Source organism: Tyto alba, unplaced genomic scaffold (genome assembly GCF_018691265.1).
Source record: "Tyto alba isolate M040663 unplaced genomic scaffold, T.alba_DEE_v4.0 Super-Scaffold_40, whole genome shotgun sequence".
In the NCBI taxonomy this organism is placed as follows: domain Eukaryota; kingdom Metazoa; phylum Chordata; class Aves; order Strigiformes; family Tytonidae; genus Tyto; species Tyto alba.
Window position 1 is genome coordinate 24,844,293 of NW_024881316.1, and position 21,666 is coordinate 24,865,958.

Genomic DNA, 21,666 nt, shown 5'->3' on the forward strand with positions numbered 1-21,666 from the left:
CTCCAATATAAAATACTACCTGAAGTAAGACAATATAGACTTTGCTTATAGCTTGGATGCATTTGCAAATTACTAAATCTGTTTTGAAAATGAAATATGCTTCCCCAGCCTAGGTATTCCAGATTACAAAGTCACCACATGAGCAAAAATCTTGTGTGATAATTATAACAGAAGATGATGGTCCATAATAGAAGCTTTGACCTAATCGACTGAAATGAGAGAGAGGTTATTAAAATACATAAAGAAGTCCTTCTGTCTCTTGATGGATTAAGCAACTTTCACCATTACTGTTGACTACTCAATTTTGTTACAGACACTAACACTTATATCTCTGACATTATCAGCAGCAGTAAGGTTGAATGCTTTTCTTGCCACTGCTGAATAACCAGCTCAAATCCTACTTAAATATCTAGGATTCTTCTAATGCTACACACTGACAAATGTTCTACATTTGCACGATGCCCCAGATGTTCTGGCATACAGACTGTGCAGCATTGCTAATAATAAAGCTATAAACCAGGCATAAGCCCTGTGACACGTGACAATACAAATACACTGGCAGCAAAAAGAAGTCATGCCAGCAGAAGTAAATGAAAATCGAGCTTGGCAGTCATGTATGTAAGAGGGCATATTTCCCCCCCCCTTTCAAAATACCTCTTCAGATGCTTATTCTTCGAGCTTGCACAAGAATTTGCTAATGATCTAGCAAGCCCTGTACAAGTGACTTAAGTTTGACACTGAGGAATTCTGTACTATCTGAATGAGAAAATTACTTCTAAAAATCTTTTTTTTTTTTTTTTGGTGCCAATTTTGGTTTCTTTGAAGATCTTTACAACAGCTATATCTCTCAATCCCCATTCCTCCACTCGCCTTCTTCTGATGGCTAGGAGGGTGGGGGAGAAGAGAATCTTATTGTTAAACTGATAAAATCTTTCATGTGGCACATTTTTACTACATTTTATATCAAATTTCTAGAACTGATCATATTTTTTTTTTGTCTACCCAAAGGCTACACAGCCAGCATTCTTTACACATTCTGCAACAGTGAACATAATTTCCAATACCTAATCAATATCAAGACAGCAATGGCTGCAAAGGTCCTAGTCCAAGTCTGCAACAGGCCTACCAGACCAGAACTACTCAAACAAAGGACCCTAGCTCAAACAGAAAAGTACTTTTACAAGAACTTTGCTGAAGTCTCAGACATGAGAGATGCACCACATTCCTGAGGGAGAGTTTACAGTGTTCAAGAGTCTTTCAGGGAGCAACTACGTTGCTCCCTGGGTGCTGTTGTATTTTCGAGCTATGAAGGCAAAATGGAGCACTGTGTTTTTGGAGGGCTGGAGCTGGCACACTGCATACACCCCAGAAAATGTCAACTGAACTATACTAATCTAAATGGTCACATTGGAAGGCCCACCACCAGGTATATACAACACAGGCAAAGCACCTTAATTGCTTAGTGATTAGTACTTCATAAATGTTTTAAGTAGTTGATTAGTTTACACATGTATACCCAGGAAGCCCATTCCAGACTTAGACACTGAGTCCATGCAGCATTATCCTTCAGGAGAAAGATAACCAGCAGTGAACCAGATCTCATCCATCCAATTCAATACACAGAAGGTTTTTTTCCCCCTGCCTCTTCTCACATATATAATATACAAAATCTACTTATAGTGTAACACAGACACAAAAGGTCCACTTAAGTATTAAGCCCTGCAGTGCTCAAGTGATGTAGGAGCTTAAAGGTTCTCTTCTCACTTCCACGGAGCTTCCTCTCTGCCACCCACCTTCTCAGAGGAGTCTTGGAGAAGCCTGCCCTTGGGAAAGCTCTCCAGCCCTGCTCTCCACCTCCTCTACTTTCCAAACATGGGAGGAAGGAAACTACCCACTTAGTCAAATACCTTGCAAGAAAGAATTTGGACTGCCAAATATTTGTTTGTCTTTGCAAAGGGCTCTCCAGCTGGAAAGCCCAGCTGAGTGGGCTGTTGTCTCGCAGATACCACCACCACAGCTCCTCACCTTCCCCAAAGCAGCCAAGCGCAGCTCCCAGAGGTCCTACCTTTGCAGCGGGAAGGGATGGAGGAAGGTTACTCATCCTCTCCCTCCATTTCCACATTAAGATCACACAATGATCTGACAGACTTTTTTCCTAACAACCATAAGGTTTTGCTGCTAGCCCTGAAGGCTGAAGTAATCAAACTCTTTAAGTAAAGTGTTGCACCTTCTGGGACACAACGTGACAGGAATCACAAGGTTCTTTCAAAGTCTCTTGAGATTAAGTGGCTCTTGTACAGGTTGTAACATTTTCCTCTTCGTGCTGTGAGGCTGAGGATATACAAAACACAAGAGATACAACTCTTTTAAGACCCATCTTTACAGCTTTATGGAAAATTCACAAACAGGTTCAGGTTGGGTTTTCTCAACTAAATCCCTTACTATATAATAAACAAGAAACTGAAGCAAGGTACTCCTCTCATTCCTCCTCCTCATTGTTTCTGGATATGTCCCTTTTCTAAAGGAGGAGAGAAGCAGTGAAAAAAAATTCTCACAAAACAGCATTTCATGGATACATAGTTATTAGGCAATTTACTTGCAAGAAAACTGTGTGGGGATACAAAAAAAAGCTGGTTTTTGAACAGATAGCATGTGGTAAATCAACAGACTGTCCTCAGCTGCGGGAAGAAGCAGTTACAGCTCCTGGTCCTCTGTTAATTGGAAACAGGAGGAAAAACAAGGCGGGGGGGCGGGGCAGGCAGAGGCAGAAAGACCTCAAGGATCATCACAAAGAAACAATAGTTCCAGGTGAATTAAGTGGAAGAGTCCAAGTTTGGCAAGGAATTTAAGTCTTCTACCTTTTTACTGATACATGCCAATGAAGAGTTCAACAAAGCTTGGAGGCATTTTTATAAAAATTTACATCTTGGACCTCAAGGCCAGCAGGAATTAAACACTTTCAGTCTGAGAAACAAGGCGGGGGGGGGGGGGGGGGGGAAGTAAAAGCTAGTATTCTAACTATAAAGCTGTGGATGACAGAAAGTATATAAAGTGTTTTAACAACAAAATGACAGATTCATTCGATTTATTCTTCACTAACTTCATAGTCATGGCATCTAACCTTCTCAGCAAAAAAGAAACCGAAACCCAAGCAACTTTGTGGATACAAGGCCTAACAATACTTGTTTGCAAATTGCCATTTTATGATCTTTAATCTTCATTTTCCAGAAAATTAAGTATTTATTTTATGTCACTCCCATATGGATTATCTGATGTTTAATGCTTTAGCTGATACTTGTAGGCCAAAGGTTTCTGTCTTTAACTTGTCTTACTGCTTTAAAAAAAAACAAAACCAAACCACTCCCCCCTCTCCCCCCCCAAAAAAGAAAAAAAAATAAAAATCCTTCAAAATCCAACAGCCTTCTCTTACATTTGGATGAAGCCAGACACTGTTGCTAGATGCATACATAAGAACATTAGCAAAGTTTCCTATGAAAACACAGTTAAACCTGACAGAATATACCATGATGGAAAATTCCACTTTTCTGTAATCTGTTTAAAAATAACAACTTCTCAACTTCTCTAATTAGATTATTCCATCATGAGATTTCACTTATCTTCTCTTTCCCAATCACAGTCAGCACTTGCTGCTTCTTCCTTTCCCTGCTTGATGAGCATTGCTTGACAACAAGGTCCAGTCTTTTCTCTCTCACCTTACCTCTGCTGCATATAAAGCTTACCTCCTCCACTAACTTACTAACATTAAAATCATTTTAGTGACACAGATTCACAAATTCCAACTTTTACATCACTTCTTCAAAGCGAACAAGAATTTCTACATGTCTATGGGATTCTGCAGTGCTCCAGAATCTAAAAGCAATTTGCAGTACACGTAGTAAACGTTTGTTTCTTCCCTAGTACTCTGCTTTGTACATTGATCCCTAAACCCCATGTAAGACATGAAGATGATGTTTTTTTAAGCACAGGTTTTAAACTAACCTCAAAGGAAGGATGGCAGATAATGCAAATAAAATATGTGTCACTAGAAATTAGATTAAAAAAAAAAAAAAACCACACAAAACACCAAACAAACCCAAAACCAACCACCCTACACAACTGTTAGCAAGCAACCATCTAAAAAAGAGTGAAAAATTCTGTTATCCCCAAGTCTGCAACAGCGCAGCTTTGCTTTCATTAGCACATACACACACACACAAAAAAAAAAACAAACTCAACAAAAACCACACACCATAAAACTGAAAAACAGTTGCTGGCCTGACCCAGGCTAAAGCTGAAGATCACCTGCAGTAGTGCTCTACCACCATACAAAACACAATAGTCACTGGTGGGATATCCCATGGCTTTCAGATGCTCACAACCAGGGTTGCACTGAGTGCATTCACAGGATGCTTTCTTGTACCAGGTAAGACGTGTCCATTGAGGAGTAGGAGAGCAATTCCTATTTATCCTAAGCGCTCACCTGGACACAATCAGCTAAGAGGGCAACAAGCAACATCCAGCACTTTCATATGTTAACAAAAAGATGCATTTGCCATCTATACTGCCTCACAACACAGCTTGCTGGCTTCCTTTTTTTTTTTTTTTTCTTGTCTGCCAAGCAAGAAAGTGTCGATTCACATTTATTTCTCAGCATTCTGGGTTTTGCTGTTTACCACCAGATTTGTACCAGCACCTTTGTGTCAGGGCAGCTGGTGGCAGGCAAAGAAGAGGATTTCACAGAGGAGGTCTCTGCTCAGATGCTGTGGAAGTGCAGAGGTGGACAGCCAGATCTGAGGTGAGAGCACAGGGCAAAAGGCAGCAGCTGTCAGATGAGAAAGCAGAGACCATGTGGGGCTGCAGGACAGGATCAGAAGACTTAAGAGTGCTTCTGCCTAATTAGCTTATGTCCTCGCCGTAAAATAGCTGGGTCACCAGCCCAGGCTGAACTGAAACAAGTGTTCAAGCCTTTCCTCTATCAGTATTTCTAGTTTGAAAACACTGGTTATCCTGCTTCCAGTGGAGGAGAGGAAAAGGGGGACAGTTATCTAATTTGTGGGCAGCAAGGAAGTAATCCTACAGTACAGATGACAGGTATGTCTTTTGAATTAAAAAGGGAAAGCATTGGTTTATATGCACTGATACAAACAAGTGAGCTGAAGCCCCAGAGAGTGAAGCAAAGATTACACAACGCTCTTCAGTGGCATGGGCTGATGCTCTGCAGGTCAGCTGCTGCGTGCTCACCCCGCCTTCGCGGGAAGCTCTAAGTGACTTGTTGAATAAAATGTACCTATCACACAATACACAATGAATGTGGTGTCCTGAGGATGACTAAGATCTCTATAGAGACTTTTAATTAGGTTACAAAGCCACTAAAAAGAATAAACACTTCAAATAAAAAGCAGTGATATCAAACTGCCTGCAACTGAAAGTAGAACAGTTAAATACCATTGCTGTTGATTTCTGAAAGTACCCTGATAACTGAAGTCAAAACAAAACAGAAGTTTCTAAATCTGCAACTATAATCCATTTCAAAAGCAAGGACAAGGTAAAAATAAGGCTCATGGAGCATTTGGGACACTGGCCTACAGCTGCCAAAGACCTCCAAAATCTCTGACACTGCTCAGACCATCAGCCTTGCATAGCAGCACCTCTCTCCTTACACTACAGCATTGTGACTATTGAGATGCTTCTGAGGAACCATCTCTACTGTTAGGGTAAACCTCAAGTAGTATGTTTATCTTTTGTGAAATTTGTAATTATTTTCGCATAAATGACAGCATATTTGCCATAACATGGCAACTGTGTTGAGAGAAGATTTTGGAATGAGAATATCCTGGTGTCACAAGACTTGTGTTCAGAACAACTGCAGTATCAACATAGTCGTAAACTCAGTTTAAACAGAAACTACAGAAATGGGTAGCAACTAAATGTATCATGCAGCCAGAATCCATCTCTACAGTAGGTATGAAACTGCACATATTAAACAAACAGTATTATTCTTACTGGATATCAAAGTAAAGAATCACATTGAAATTTTGGTATCAAGCAACATGCGGAGTCACATATGGCTTAACAAGATCTGCCCACACACAGATTTCCTCAATCGATGCCACAGGAAACCCATTGCCCCTCAGTTCACAAAGTAACAGATTTCAGCTCTGCTGAGAACAGAGTCAGGAACAGAACCAACATAATCCATCTATGAAGATTATAAAAATCTATTTAATTCTCCCACTGTACACACACTTGCACCTTTTCCACTGTTTTGAGACTCAGGTTTTGGACACAAGACCAAACTGCAAGGTTACACTTCCATGGAGGAACTGCTAACTTGAATTGTCTTGCCTGCTGACAGCTAGAGAGCCACTACAGACAGTTACTGCAAATCTGCCAGGACACAGCAACTACAGTGATGCTACAGGCTTGCATGACCAAATCCTTGGGAGGCATGTTCAATGGAAGCAACAGCAGCAGCAGAGAAGCCCACCAGGCTTTTATCACAGAGAGACAGCAACATGCAGGCACACACAGAAGTGCAAGAGGCTCATCTCCTACATAAGCAAGGGAGTTAGTCTTCATCAGAGAAGGTGGTGGAGAGCAGGACAGTCCAAATGGCACTCCTGCAGCTAGGAAGGGTAGGAAAGCCACCCCACTGCCTAATACCCAACAGCCACTGTCCAGTGTGAAAGATCACAGTGATTTTACTTCTCATCTTAAAAGAGCTAAATGAAACCATCTGCTGATAATCTGTCAAAGGCACAGAACAGTAAAAAAAAACAAACAAAAAAAAAAAAAAAAAAACCACAAACAAAAAACAGACTTCCACACCTGTCAAGTGTGTGTGTGTGTGTGTGTGTGTTTGGGGGGGGGGGGTGGGATGTGTAGCAATTTCTTTCTAACAAAAATACTACAATTAAATTAACACCTTCAGGGCATTTTAAGGAGCATACAACATTGTGACAAAAACTTATCAGTGGAATCTGGAGGATTTAATACTTGTCAAAGGCAAACAACAAACCCTCTTCTTGGAGAAGAGGGATACTAAAAAGGAACGCAGCACGTCTGCAAGAACACAGCACACATAGTAGCATACATAATCCCAAATATCAGCATGCATTAAATTAACTACAGAAACTTTATGCATTACCCCTCCTGTCTGGAAGAAGCTACAGAACAAGAAAATCCATTAACATTTTAATGAATCTGGGATGGCAAGGCCCTAAACTCTAAGAATTCAGCCTCCAGGGGTTGCTCAGAAGAGAAGGGGGGAGAGAGTCACTGGGGGAAACCTCTGTGGGATGAGCAGCAGGGGTAGTAGCCTGCTACAATTCCCAGGGATCTCAAGCAGGCAACACGCACTTTGGGAGAGAGAGAGAGAAGCTTAATGACATGTCAGCCAAGGCATGGGGAAAAAACTGTAGAAATCTGAGCATGTCTTTCTTCCTTTGGAGATTGCACTTCTTTTCTGAATCACAGGGTCCTTCAAGACTTGTCCCGGAGAGTGCCCAAGTGCTGTGGGAAAACAAATAGCAGACACGGACTTCTGACTGTGCCTAGAGCAACACCTCTCCTCTACCATGTAGAGCAAAAGACTTGTGCTGAAATTCAATGCAAAGCACAAGAGCCCTACCCAAACTTCAAGGACATCAAGCAAGGATGCTTCAGCAACCCAGTGTCCTCGCAGAATTCAGCAGTGATGTGAGAACCCAGGAAAAGGTTTAGCCAAGCTTGGGGAGTTTGAGGGAACCAGCGGTAGCTTTAGATACATGTTCAACTGCTGTGTATCTCAGAAGATGCTAAAGGGAATACTCCAAGACTCAGACATGCTTTGCCAGCAACTCAAAAGCTCAGGCATCCACTGCTGAAATCCTACACGTCTGTTTTCTTTAGCCTCGGAACTAGTACATCAGCTTTTTGAACAACCAAAGACCAAGGGGCAGAGATAAACTGCCTTGCCAAATAACCTTCAAAGTGTTCGCCATCACTATGCTGTTTTCTTAGCACAGCTTCCCTGCTCTCTGATATTCCCATCCTTGATTCATCCATTCAACCTTTGCTCAAATAACAGCCTCAGCCTGACTAGAAAAGCACAGTGGGGATACTTCCTAGGAAATACGCATGAACACATGGGCCTTGCAGAGGAATAAGAAATAGCATCAACATGCAAATAATCCAGGAAAAGTTTAAAATTATATGGCTCCTAGCCTTCCCCAAATCCTTCTGCTTCACCACTAAGGCTCTCACTTTACTCTCCCCAGACTTCTCTCACGTACGCCCAAGATCACAGGAGCATCAAGTTCACAACTGCTGAAGATTTTTAAGTTTTCTTAAGTCTTCTAACTTTTTTTAGGTTAGAAGGATTTTTGTAGTTCTAGATTCGCTTATTACTGAAAAACTGCTTAAAGGATTAATTATGTAGCACATTTTTACAATATGCTAGCATGTCTTGGGCATTTTACAACACTTGGGAATTTAAGAAAGCCACACTTAAGTTTCCCTGTTCACCTTTCCTGAGTGCCTATGAACTAGGGCTACTTACACAGCACGTAACACCACATTGCATGGGTATCCAGAGCTACCTAGGTGGAAGAGCGAGAAATCCTGCCTGGAGGGATCGATCCCACCTCCAGATGCAACACCTCACCATGCACAAAACACAGCTGGCCACTGCAGCTTGGAAGTGCACTTGGGTCAAGCCACATGATATACCCACCATCTCACAGAGCTTCAAAGATCATACGCTGACCAAAGGATTAGAGTATAAGAAAGGATGACATGTTACCATTTTATTATGAGGGAAATGGAAGTACTTTGTTTATTCAAAGCCTGTCCTCCTCCTCCTGTGATGAGAGGTTAAAATATAAAGGGCTACTCCTGTACACAGGACATTAAATGAATTTATATTTGCGTTCTTAAGCTCTTGAGGAAACAGAATGGCCAGAATTGAAAGCAATTAGTGCACCGAACCAGACAGCTAAAACAACAAAAAACACAGAACAATGATCGCTTATTTCCCAAGTTCAGATGTCACCGTCACACTTTCCTATTCATGCAGCATACTGCGTTTTGAAAAGCTGGGCTGTTTTTCTCCGCCTGAAAGGAATACAAAGAGTTCCTATTTTTTTTCCTAAGTACTTTGATAGTTAGGAAAAAAAAAAAAAAAAAAAAAAACAAAAAAAAAAAAAAAAAAAAAAAAAAAACAACAAAAAAACAACTGATGGAGTGCAAACCACCAAACAGAAGAAACCTTTGGCAGGTTGAGAATCTGACATATTGGAAGATGGGTTCAAAACACAAAGCTAAGAAATTAAAATACTGTATATCTCCAAAATCTTATGTGAGAATTCCCCCTGCAGCATCCCAGATGGTGTGTGTTTTGCCTTTTAATTTGAAGAGCTGTGAGACAACCATAACATGACCAAACAGCAGAAAGTAACATCAGTCATCTTCTGCCACGTATCACCTCGCACAGTGAGCTTTTCATTTGAAGAGTCAAGTCGTGCAATAACTGTGACATGATTAAGCAGAGAGAAACAGTATCAGTCACCTTCTGCAATCAACCACAGAGAAGAGAAAGTAATGCAATAAAATGGGCAATTAACACTGAACCTTGGATACAGGAGAGCAACTGCTCCCTGCCACCTGCATTAGTCCAACCCACCACTTGAGAAAACACTTCCCTGTGCAGTAACTTCTAAAGACATGCATGCATCTACCCAACCAGAAATGTTTACACCATCTGTTCTTGTTACAGCTGAGCTCTCAAGCCAACTTCCAAGTCAGACTGAGGAGAGTTCATATGGCTCTGATCCACCAGCTCTTTTGCAGCTAGTTACTCATTTGCAAAGAGAACTACTAAGCCAACAGTGTTTCCTTTTGTATAAGGTCTGTCACAGACAGCACCCAACTCAGCCAAACTCGGTAGCCAAAATACTGCATCAATTAATGCTTGTGTATTTCTAAAATGTTTTAACTAATGTGTTTCTTCTGTCTCTCACTTTTTTTTTTCCAGCTTTCTTCTGTTACATGGTTTTGCAAATGTGCATAAAATTATATGGTTCACAGAAATTTTTCAGCAACTGCCTGGAGACTCATTATGCTTCATCAATTATATCATCAAATAAAGATGGCACTAAAAGCACCAAATAAAGATGTAAATTTCAGATAGTTACAGGATGGTAAAGTGGCCACTGAATATTCTTCAGTGGCAAAGGGTCAATGTGATCTTAAACAATAAAGAAAAAAAGGCTCCCTGTTGAACTGTTTCTTCTCTTGAATATTCAGTTACATTCCTCACTTATTTACAAGGTTATGCAACCTTGCTCTTTCCCACCCCATCCATCATAACTCAGAGACCATTTTGTGCATAACCAGTGCATACGAGGAGGCAAAAATAGCTGACAGTTGCTCTAATTTGGTAGCACAAATTCACTGTTTCTAGATCACTGGGTCATGAAGCTGCTCAAATGTGACCCACCAGCCCCTGAACTTCTTGTAGAACTGGTAAGTTCAGCAGGCCACAAAAAAAAATATGTTTTCCCTCCATCACAACCCAGGACAATTTAAGCAGCAAACATTAAAACAAATGATAAACCTATGTGGGTTCCAACATCACATTTTAAAAGACAGTTTCTCCCTTTTCTGAATTTACCTCTGAAGGTGACAGACAGACTCATTCTTCTTCCAGAAGTACAACTAGAAGTACCAGTCCTCTGCCTCTTGCAAATCACAGGTAAAGAGGAGAGCAGAGATATAGAATTGGACTCCTAACTCACAGGCAACCTTTTTTGGTCAAAGAGAAGCTTTTTTCTTTCAACCTCTTTTTTCTTCTTCTTAAATTCTAGGCATTTCAGACAGCTTGGGGAAAGAAATCAAAATTGTGACAGACACATATAAAAATGGGATGTAAAGCATTCTTTAAATTGGAAAATGAAGCAGACTCTCAGAAAAGCAGAACTACAGTCAAGTGTTGTTTTATTACTGTATTTCCTCCACAAGCTCTCCTCTGCTCTTTCCCTCCTCCCTATGTAGAACTACAGGAAATTGAATTACACGGAAAAGAGTTCTGCAGGACATCGATCGCAACTTCAGAGACAGAAAAACCCTACCAACCCAATTTTTTAGACGAAGTCATAGGACAGTATGGAATCAAACAAATTAATATTGGAGCTTACCATTTCGAGACAAATCAAGTTCCACCAGCTGCATGAAATTAGCTATTTCTGGTGGGAGCCGCTGGATTTCATTATCACTAAGTCCAAGTTTCCGTAACTTCACAAGTTGGAAGAAAGGCTGAAAGAAAGAAAAAATTCCATGTCAGAAAACAGTTCGCAAAACTCAGACATCTAAGCATGATAAATGATAAGCAGTAACTGGAAGCTGCTTTCAAAATTTGAGTTAAAGTTATTTAAAATCAGCTATGCAAGACCCCTTTCAGACCTGCATCAGAATGAACATTCTGTTTTAATTTTTACATACAAGCAGGCTATAATCTGTGTTTTACCTAAAATGAAAGTTTATTAAAAAAATCTGTAAAGCTTGCCATTAAAGATCACAGCAGACAGACGCTAGTGAAATCCAGAGTGTCTGCTTCAAAATCATTAATGGGGTGAGGTTACCCATCAAGGTAATTAATAGCATCCTAATTACACATTGGGGCTCATTAGGAAGTTCATGCAGAGGGACACTTCTAAAGGACAACCCTGAAAACCCACAGAGAAGGGCTGCCAAGGTCTTCTTCACCAGCAAGCACCATAACCAACTAGGTTACAGAGCCTGCCTCCCTTGAGAAGACTTTCTAGCCTCATACACCCTCTGCTCCGTGGCCCAGTTTCAGAAGGACTAATGAAAGTTGGGTGGGATACGCACAATTCCAGGTCTTCTCAGCTTGAGGAGGAACCCAACCCAGTCCTGTCTCCACCATGAGGACATGGGCATGCAATGCAATAGATAGGGTGCTAACTTTCTCTGACCGACAGCTATGGGATCAGAGGGTCTGGAAGCCCCCAAGACAATACAACCATCAAAGGGGACAGGCCAAGCTGTAAGTCAGGTTAATGGAAAGACAAAGTGGTCATTAAAAACCTACTGAGATGTTGGCACCCCTAGGAAAGTTGGAGATTTCTTATCTCATCACAGCGTTCCTCTCTTCCAGGCAGGCCTCTGAATGAGAGTGACTGCAAGTGGTGAGGATCTGTGCAGAATTAAATGACTTCGTATACAAGTCATATTGACCATAACTGACCAGACTCCTCAAACTCTGAGAGCTTCGTGCCCCCAGACTGCACAGGCAGTTTTGCCCAGCAGTTAGAACCTGGTCATCTCACCCACTCGAGGCACGCATGCATGCCTGTACCTTCATGGGTTTCTCCCCTCAGGGTAACTGGAAGATGCTAGTAAGTTCAGGATATTTGCTTACATTTAATCACCTGCAAGCTTTTCTTGGAAATCAGAACCTTTTTCATTATTATTATTATTATCGTTATTATTATTGTTGTTTTATTTATGTGCTGGGGTGTGTGCTCTGAATGTCACTCAATTCTATCTTAGATTGACATAAAAAGGGGCATTAAGACAGACATCTTACTAGGACACAAGGTAAAAGCACAGTCTTAGGAATCTGTATTAAGACAGAGGTTTTCAAACTTAGTTTGAGCATCTTATACCCAAGATCATAAATCAGGCTTTAGGTGCAAGGTTTTACAACTTCAGCACCAGTCTTTCAATATACATTGTTGTTCCTTGTCACAGAAAAATAAAGCACAACTGAAATTAATGTATTTTCCCTCAAAAACATGCGTTCCTTTCAGGGAATAAAAAGGACAGAGCTTTAAAATGTTTATAAATACTCAGCAGTCAAAAGATACACCATATCTGAATGCAAAAATTCAGAGGCATTTTTAGGGTCAGAATGGCACTCCTTTCCCCTCAAGTATTAAAATGCCTTAGAATTTCAACTCTATTATCAAAGAGAAATATAAAAAAACCTTTGCAATTCCACATATCTAGCTCTCTAAAAACATATATTACAATTAAAATAGCCATAAATGTTTTTTTAATCCTTCTTTGTGCTCACAAGATCCGTAACTGCATTTTCATCTCATTAACATTTTTTTATCTTCTAAAACAAATGCATTCCTTTTGATAAATATTTATTAATGTGACTAAACCAAGAATCCACCAGAATCTTAGAAAAGCACTTAAAGATACTTTTGTGAAAACACAGCACGAATACACTCCACAGAAGAGATCCCAATCTGTCCTAACACTGTCCAAAATAAATACTTGCCAAAAAGTGTTCCTCAGACAGCATGTAGCTGCTAAAGTTATAAACAGCTGCCATGAGTTATAAATATTGACGTTCTACTACAGATCTTCTCACAAGCAACAGTTGTCCTTGCCAGAGATGCTCTACAATGGCAAGAGAGAAAAGACAGAAGGAACATGGTTAAAAGACAGAATGGTCACCCAAAAGCTATTAAGGACTGGACATCCCTAGGAAGGTTTGAGGGCTCTCACCACACCATGTGTCAGTGTTGTATACATTTATGAAATGTGCAGAGCACATGTGTGCAACAAACAAAATTACACAATGTTTAAAAGCATTCCTGTTTCTTTAACTGACTACTTAAAATAAAAATGAACTGGGAGCCTTATTTCTAGTTTGCATAACAATTTTTAATGAATGACACCATTTCCTAGATAAAATCAGAACCTGCAGTTATGTGAATGGCATTTCTTTGAACTTCTTATTTGTTTTTTTCCTTTAAACTACAGAACTCAATCACTCTTGCATGTTTAGTACATCCTACTCCCATTTCAGCAACTATTCCTCCTTTATCCAAGGCACATCATTAGTGTTCTAAAGCACTACTGGAGATGCAAGCAACTCCTTCTTGCCATATTTGTTTTACCTGTCAAAAAGGCTAAGGGGAAGAAAGAGAATTAAGAGCTTACTGAATAGAGTTCAACAAATGTAAATATATATGTGTATATATATAAATATCTGTAGTTTCTTAAATATATGCCAACCAGAAACATGTTCCTAATTTGCTATATCAGACACAGTTCAGCCTCTATTTGAAAAGCTCTAACACAAACCAAAGTGCAGTGGGGTTGTTGGCCAGAGCACCACGTCTACCCGGCATGCTGTAATAGGCGGTTTTGATTGCAGACCCGACGTCTCTACGAGTATCTTGGCAACACTTTTAATGCTGCTTAGTTTAGCCAGCCTAATTAATAGTGCTTAAATGAGACAAACAATTCCACGAGCATCAGCACTAAAGTAGCCTACGACTTTCTATGTCGTAGCAATTCCCAACCTTCAACTGAAGCTTTTCTTGCTATCAAAGATTTTACAGAGGTTTCTCTTATATGGATTTTCTAAGAATACACATCTTTAATAAAGCCCTTCCCGCACTGGAAAACTAACCAAGTCTCTCTCCTCTACCCAGCCGCATAGTTTTTAAAAAACTTCATTCTGACAAAATGGGGTTGATGTCAGCCAACGGAAGAAAAAAAATAAGAGATAAGTGCATGACTCACTGAAAAGTATAAACTGGCAGTGTGATCCCACAGTCCTCATTTTTAGACTACTTTTTAAAAAAAAAAAAAAAAAAAAAGAATACCACTGCAACTGGCACTGGTGATTCTAGAAATAAAAGTTAACAGAACTAAGCCAAACTAGTAGGATTAATAAAACTCAAGATCTTCTGCAACAGTGGCCAAAACAACACATGTTGCTGGCCTTCTTTCAGTGGTTCACTCCTGCAACAACACATTCATGCCCAAGAATCTTGCCTAAATGCTCCAGCACCTTTCCTGATATTTAAAAAAAAAAAAAAAGGAAATACATTAAAACAATAGGCAATTGAAATAAAAAACACAGAAGAGCAAAAAGACCTACTTGCAGCTAACACTCTTTAAGGGGAGGAGCAACATCTCACTGCTAGAGACATGTCAAACTCCAAACCCATTTGGCACAGGTAGCATAACTAAATGCTTACTGTGTTAAGTAAAATGTTCCCATAAAAAGGCCACTACTAGCAAAGAGACTCAAAATTAGAGACTTTAATGAAATCCACTGCCTAATTTTCGAGATTGGCCAGCATGAGCAGCAGAAGTTAGAACAAGGGGAGAGGAGAAAAACTGCAAATTAACTCCAGTTTCAGGATTATATTAGCAAAGGATAGATTTTTTTTTTTCCTGCAGGCACTTGAGCTGTTCCTGACAAGCTTAAAAATTTGTGAGTACTTGCTCTTCTGTCAAATTTCCCTTAGACACCAATATGGATTTTCAACACACACATGCTGCCTCAGCTTCTAAGGCTTCTTCAGGAAATTACAGTATTATATTCAAACAGGAATTGAGTAAACTACCAAGACATAGTACACTACTAGGTCCTGTTTCTTAAAGACCTTCTATATTTATTTTGCCAATTTTCCAGATCTATAACTGACCAGCTAAAGGATATTTGCACTTTAGAATTAAAAAATCCCACACAGCAATTTAAATATAGTTTAACTCCTAATTGCACACCTATTTCAAATCTTACTTCAAGCTCCATTTTCTTCTCCTACATTGTAAACAAAAATCAATAAGGGAAGCCTTCACTTTATTTGTTCACTTCCATTATCAGCTACATGTCCTCCTTCAGTCATCGGATAAGGGAAATTGCAATCAATCCTTCCCCCACCATTTTTATACTGCCTCAGAAAGACCTTAGAAAAAGGTCTTTCTTCAGGCAAACACAAGCAGAAGATGCGATTTTGGTAAGCAAAGCAGTGAACCAGATAAGACATCAAATCCATGAAATAACCTTGCAGCATGGCTGACACAACACTCTCCAGCTCCCCGGCAAGGTCCCAAATCACCTGCCTTTGGCCCCCCGAAGTTATTTTTTTGCCTGCACCGTTGCATGGCTTCAGCAAGAGAGCAGGGGAAGCTCAACCTTTCTTTAGGCGAACACACTGCTTGGTGTTCAGGACACTGCAAGGAGAACAAGGATTAAATCACATAAGGCAGAAGCAGTGCTGAATTCAAGTACTTTCCTTCCTGTGGATGTGTTTAACAACCAGGCTCTGGTACAGGCCTACATACAAACACATTCCCCCTGTCTGTCAGAAACACAAAGGCAAAGAGTGAAGAGAGCGAGCTTTTCCTCATTCCTCCCCCACCCCGCTTTTGTCGAAGTCATCAACAGTCAACTCTTCAAAAGACCATTCAGAGGGGACATTCAGTGACCAAGATTCCAAGAGGACAGGACACTCAGTGTCCTACACGAACCAACTTGTGGGATCACAGACATTGCTTCTACTCTGAAGTCAGCCAGTGGACATACCAGCCCGGAGTTGACAAGAACCACAGCCACGCTTACACTCACAGTGAGCTGTAACGCACCCTGCCCTCCACTCAAGCCTCAAAGCACCCCCCAGTTGAAAGCCACAACTAATTTATAAGCCAAAAGCTCTTTCTAGGATGCAATCCTGTACACTGACATCTTAAAATCCATCCCAGAGACTCCTGGCAGTAGCACGAGCAGAAAGAGAGAGGAAAAACAGAAAGCACACAGAAAACAGACATGTTCCCCTAAAAGCACATCCTAAGTAGCTGCACAATGAAACACTGAGGAATCTGGATCCCACTCTGGATTCGTGAAGTGTGTGATGAGTTCCCAGCGGACTCCAGTGAAGTCTAGTATGGGTGTTATCAGCGTGGCATCTCCCACAAAGCCTGCTATCAATCTCGAGATCCCTCAAGTCACCCCACTTGCTTTCACCTGCAAGCAGGGACAGCTGGTGAGGGCAACAGGGTTTCACAAATATGATTCCTACATGATCCCTTGGGCCAAACACACTTTAATTTTTCAAATAAAGTACTAAGCGAGGTACTGACATGATTTCTGAGGGCAAGGGCTAACTCACAGTGCAGCACAGCAGTCATCACCCAGTTGATGACTGTATCGAAGTGTTACTGGAAGCAGCTAATGGATTTCTTCTCAAGCCATAAGAAGATGCAGCAGCAGCTGGTGATGGACCACGGTACACAGACCTCTGCCAACTTGCTAGGTGGCAAGCCAGTACATGGGCAATGGCTCCACACACCTGAGGTCTCTAACTCTGTCTTCACATGTTTCACGGTAAAACCGGAACAGTTACACATTTTTGACACCATGAAAGATTGTTTCACACACCCAAACCATATTTGTAGAGTATGTTGAAGCTGTACTTTGGTCTTGCAGTATCCTAGCACCAACTTTGTCATCATGAATATTAATGGCAGATGGCAAAGGGGCAGATATTCAAGCAGGAATCCATACTAAACATTACTAAAATTACTAGATTTTACAAGAGGAAGTATTAATGACAGATCACAGTTCATAGGTGTGTATCCTAAACAGAACCAGATGTTTAACTGCCATCTTCCCCCTCCAATGGATGCTTTACAACCCGATATGAAGGATCATCCAGGCAGGAGGATTGTGGGGGAAAGGTCTACAAGAGACAGAGCAAAAACGGTAACCAATGCCTCACTAAAGGTGGCATTCCAGATCTATCCAAGACATTTCTGGCCCCAATTTTCAAAGCACCTGTCATTTTCTGAACTACAGCAAATGATGGGCCAATTGCAGGTACTAGTCTCGGTTGTTACCATCCATTTTAAGAAACGAACAAGGACTATCCACTCTCAAAAAGCAATATACTGCAGCACTGAATCAAAACGCTGCTCCACAGAGTGATGCATTGAACAGGTTGCCTCATATTGTTTCCTGGCAGGCAAGGATTTACTTTCTCTTTTATGTCGATTAAGCGGAGGCAACAAAGGTTAAAGAGCACTTGATGCCGTAGCCATTAGAGTACAGCAGTGGGAGGGACCATCTCTGCCTTTAAGAGAGGCCAGAAAACATCTGCTACAACAAAATATGGATTCATTGCAGTTAAATGCATTTGCCATTTGGAGGAAAAAAATTAAGAAAAAAAAAAAAAACAACACACAAACACATTTAATCCCACTAATGAATTTATAGCATGCATTTTTCTAGTATACAAGATTGTTGGCTGGAAGTAACATCTTTTTTTAGACCAACTGATATAATTCAAAAAATAACTCTATGTATAATCATAAGATTTATTTTAGAGATACAGATATACAATCTCTGCCCACAAACCTTTTCTTATCCGCGTACATCACACAGAGAAGGGATGCTACCAATATAGTACAACAGTACAGAAAAAAAAAAAAAGTTAAAAGTATTGAAATACAACCATCTAATTACTTTCTTCCAGCTGAGATCAAAAATCAATAGAACTCAGCTGTTACTACAAAAACCTGACATTAGAGAATATTTCCAACCAAGCAGACTTCAAAATCTTCTGAACAATCTCAGAGACATTAACAGGGAAGTCAGACTTCGTAGGGGACACCAGACCAAGATCTCCCTCTGGTCTCATCAGGCTGTGGTCTTTCAAATTTGATGTCAAGAGGCACAGTATTTTCTTCAAGTCTTAAGCAACCCAACAGAAGAATCTGGAAGCTAGCAGAAAAAGCAGAGATACTTACCTGGTAATAAACATTTTTGGAGCCTTCAACACAATGTTCTGTGTTTAGAGGGCTGTTAATACAAGGATCCAATGTTGCTTCCCTACAAACCATTATTTATTTTAGTAATTCAAGCATGCATTGCACCACTAGTACTACTTGACTATGCTCACAAAAGCTTTTTACAAAATGTAAGCATTCTCAAGACATTGATGTTGTAAAGTTACAGGTGTTCTTAGAAAGCATTTTGCATAGCATTTGTCATACTGAAAAAAATTCTTAAACTTTCAGTAAAACTACCTTTACTGTGTGCATACAGTCTACTTCCGTTTCACACAGTGGCATAGCCCTCCCTCCAATATTAACTGGAAGTACATGCTTGTTCAAATCATATAGTGGTATCTCTTCAAGGATTTACAGCAAGATGTTCAAAAACACCATGACACTATCAATGTCAAAAGTAAAATGCAATTGAACATTAGAGGGTGTTTAAACAGTGAAAAACATGACAATTTTATTTGCATCATTAAAAACATCAAAGCCAAAAACAGATAAAATCCTTGATATGCTCTCTACAGAATCATAGAACAGTTGAGGTTGGAAGGGACCTCTGGAGATCATCTAGTCTATCCAAACCCCCTACTCAAACCATGGGACACCTAGAGCAGGTCACCCAGGACCATGTCCAGTCAGGTTTTGAACACCTCCAAAGATGGAAACTCCACAACATCTCTGGGCAACATGTGCCAGTGTTTGACCACCCTCACAGTAAAAAAATTGTTTTCTTATTTCAGGCAAAATTCCCTGTGTTTCAGTCTGTGCCCATTGCCTCTTATAATGGCATGGAGCACCCCTGAGAAGAATTTTGCTCTTCTTTCCACCCTCTCATCAGGCATTTATACACACCAATAAGATCCCATAAGACTTTTAATTCTCAACACTAAACTATCCCAGCTCTTTCAGCCTCTTCTCATGACAGATGCTCCAACCCCTTAATAGTCTTTGTGGTGCTTTGCAGGACCCAATCCTGCAAATGACTCTTCTTCTGGGAAGCCCAGCACTGGACACTGCACCCCAGATGTGTTTCCCCCAATGCTGGCCAGATGTTGTGGTTTGAGCTCAGTGGGTGACTGAGCACCACGCAGCTGCTCACTGCCCCTTTTCCCCCCAGCGCTGAGAAGGAGAAAATAAAGCAACAGCTGCAGGAACCGACATAAGAACAGGGAGGCATGTCTCACCCATTACAGTCACTATCAAAGACAGACTCACTAGGAGAAGGAAAAAGAACGTAAATTTAATTGACACTAACAACAAAAACACTTGATAGAGTAGGACAGTGAGAAGCATTACCATATCTTAAAAACCCCTTCCCCCCACTCCTCCTTTCTTCCCAGACTCAGCTCTGCTCCCAATATCTCTACCCCCTCCCCCCAGCAGCTCAAGAGGCAGGGAATGGGGGGTGCAGTCAGTCTGGCCGCTTCTTCCTTCTTCCTCCTCACGGGGAGGATTCCTTGCATTCTTCCCCTGCTCCAGAGTGGTTCCCATCTCACAGGAAACAATCCTCCACAAACATTCTCCAACATGAGTCCCTCCCACAGGCGGCAGTGTTTCCCAAGCTGCTCCAGTGTGGATCACCTCTGCGTGTTGCAAGCCTCCCAGTGCCTAATTGCTACAGCGGTGGCTGCTTCTTTCCACAGAGTCCTGGCCTCCTTCAGGTGCAAGTCATTTGCTCCAGTGTGGGGTCCTCCACAGGCTGCAGGTGTGCAGCTGCTCCACTACAGACCTCCATGGGTGGCATGGGGGCAGCCCTGACATCTCACCATGGGTTGCAGGGGGGTCTCTGCACTGGTACACCTCCCGCCCTTCTCCTCCTTTCTTCCACTGACCTTAGTGTTCACATAGATGTTCTCCTCGCAACTCCTCCTCCCAGGTTCCCCTTCTTAAATACATTATCAGAGGCTCAACCACTGTCAGTAATTGGCTTGGCCTTGGTGCAGAGGTGGGTCCAACTTGGAGCCAGGGGAGCTTCAAGAAGCTTCTCACAGGGGGCCACTACTGTAGCTTCCCCCCCCCAACCCAAAACCCCAGCCACTCACACAAACCAGCAGAAGAATCACCTGCTAGCAATGCTTTTCCTAACACAGCCCAGGATACCATTAGCCTTCTTTGCCATGAGGGAGGACTGCTGGCTTATGGTCAGCTTGTCCACCAGGTCACCCAGGGCCTCTTTCTGCAAAGCTGCTTTCCAAATGGTCAGCCCCCAGCCTGAACTAGAGAATGGGGTTACTCCTCCCTAGGCACATGCAGGGCTTTGTATTTCTCTTTACTGAGATTCATGAGATTCCTCTCTGCCCATTTCTCCAGGCTGTCAGTGTCCCTCTGAATGGCAGCATAAACATCTTTCTTATCAGCCACCTTCAAGCAGATCCTTGAACATGCCAAAGTCTGTTTCCTGAAGTCCAGGGTTGTAATGCTGCTTTTTGCCCTGTTCCCTCCTCTCAGGATCCTGAACTCCACCATCTCACAGCAGCTACAGCCCAGGTGACCATGGTCACTACAACCACTGCAACCCTGACCTTCACATCTCAACCTGTCCTTTCTTGTTTATGAGATCCAACAGAGCGCCTCTGTGCATTGACTCCTTGATCATCTGCTTTAGGAAATCATTGATGCACTCCAGAAAACTCCTGGATTGTTTACATTCCATTGTGTTGTCCTTCCAGATGTCAGGGTGGTTCAAGACCCACATGAGGACCTGGGCCTGTGAACATGAGGCTTCTTCCAGTTATGGGAAGAAGGCATCATCTACTACTTCTTCCTGATCAGGCAGTCTACAGCAGACACCAAAAACAACGCCACCCACTAATCCCAACCTGCTCTCAGCTGGCCCATCATCCATTCCAAGAAAAAGCTTCACATATCCCTGCTGCTCTCTCACATGAAGGGCGACTCCACATCCTTGCCTTCCTGGCCTGTCCTTCTTAAAGAGCCTACTTTCATCCATTGCGGCACTCCAGCCATGCGAGATATCCCACCACGCCTCTGTGATCCCAGTGAGATTTATAAATTTGAAAGAGGGGAATAAAGTTTCTAGATGTTTACATCTTAAGAAGGGATGGTTACAACCCA

General features: G+C 41.5%; 1 protein-coding gene across 1 annotated transcript in view; it reads right to left on the reverse strand.

Annotated features, from left to right (window-relative positions):
- LRRC1 (leucine rich repeat containing 1) overlaps window positions 1–21,666 on the reverse strand; it is a 72,969-nt gene that overhangs the window by 44,929 nt on the left and 6,374 nt on the right. The window contains exon 2 of the mRNA XM_042803585.1: window positions 11,175–11,292. Coding sequence (XP_042659519.1) covers window positions 11,175–11,292 — 118 coding nt within the window. The remainder of the gene's footprint in view (window positions 1–11,174; window positions 11,293–21,666) is intronic.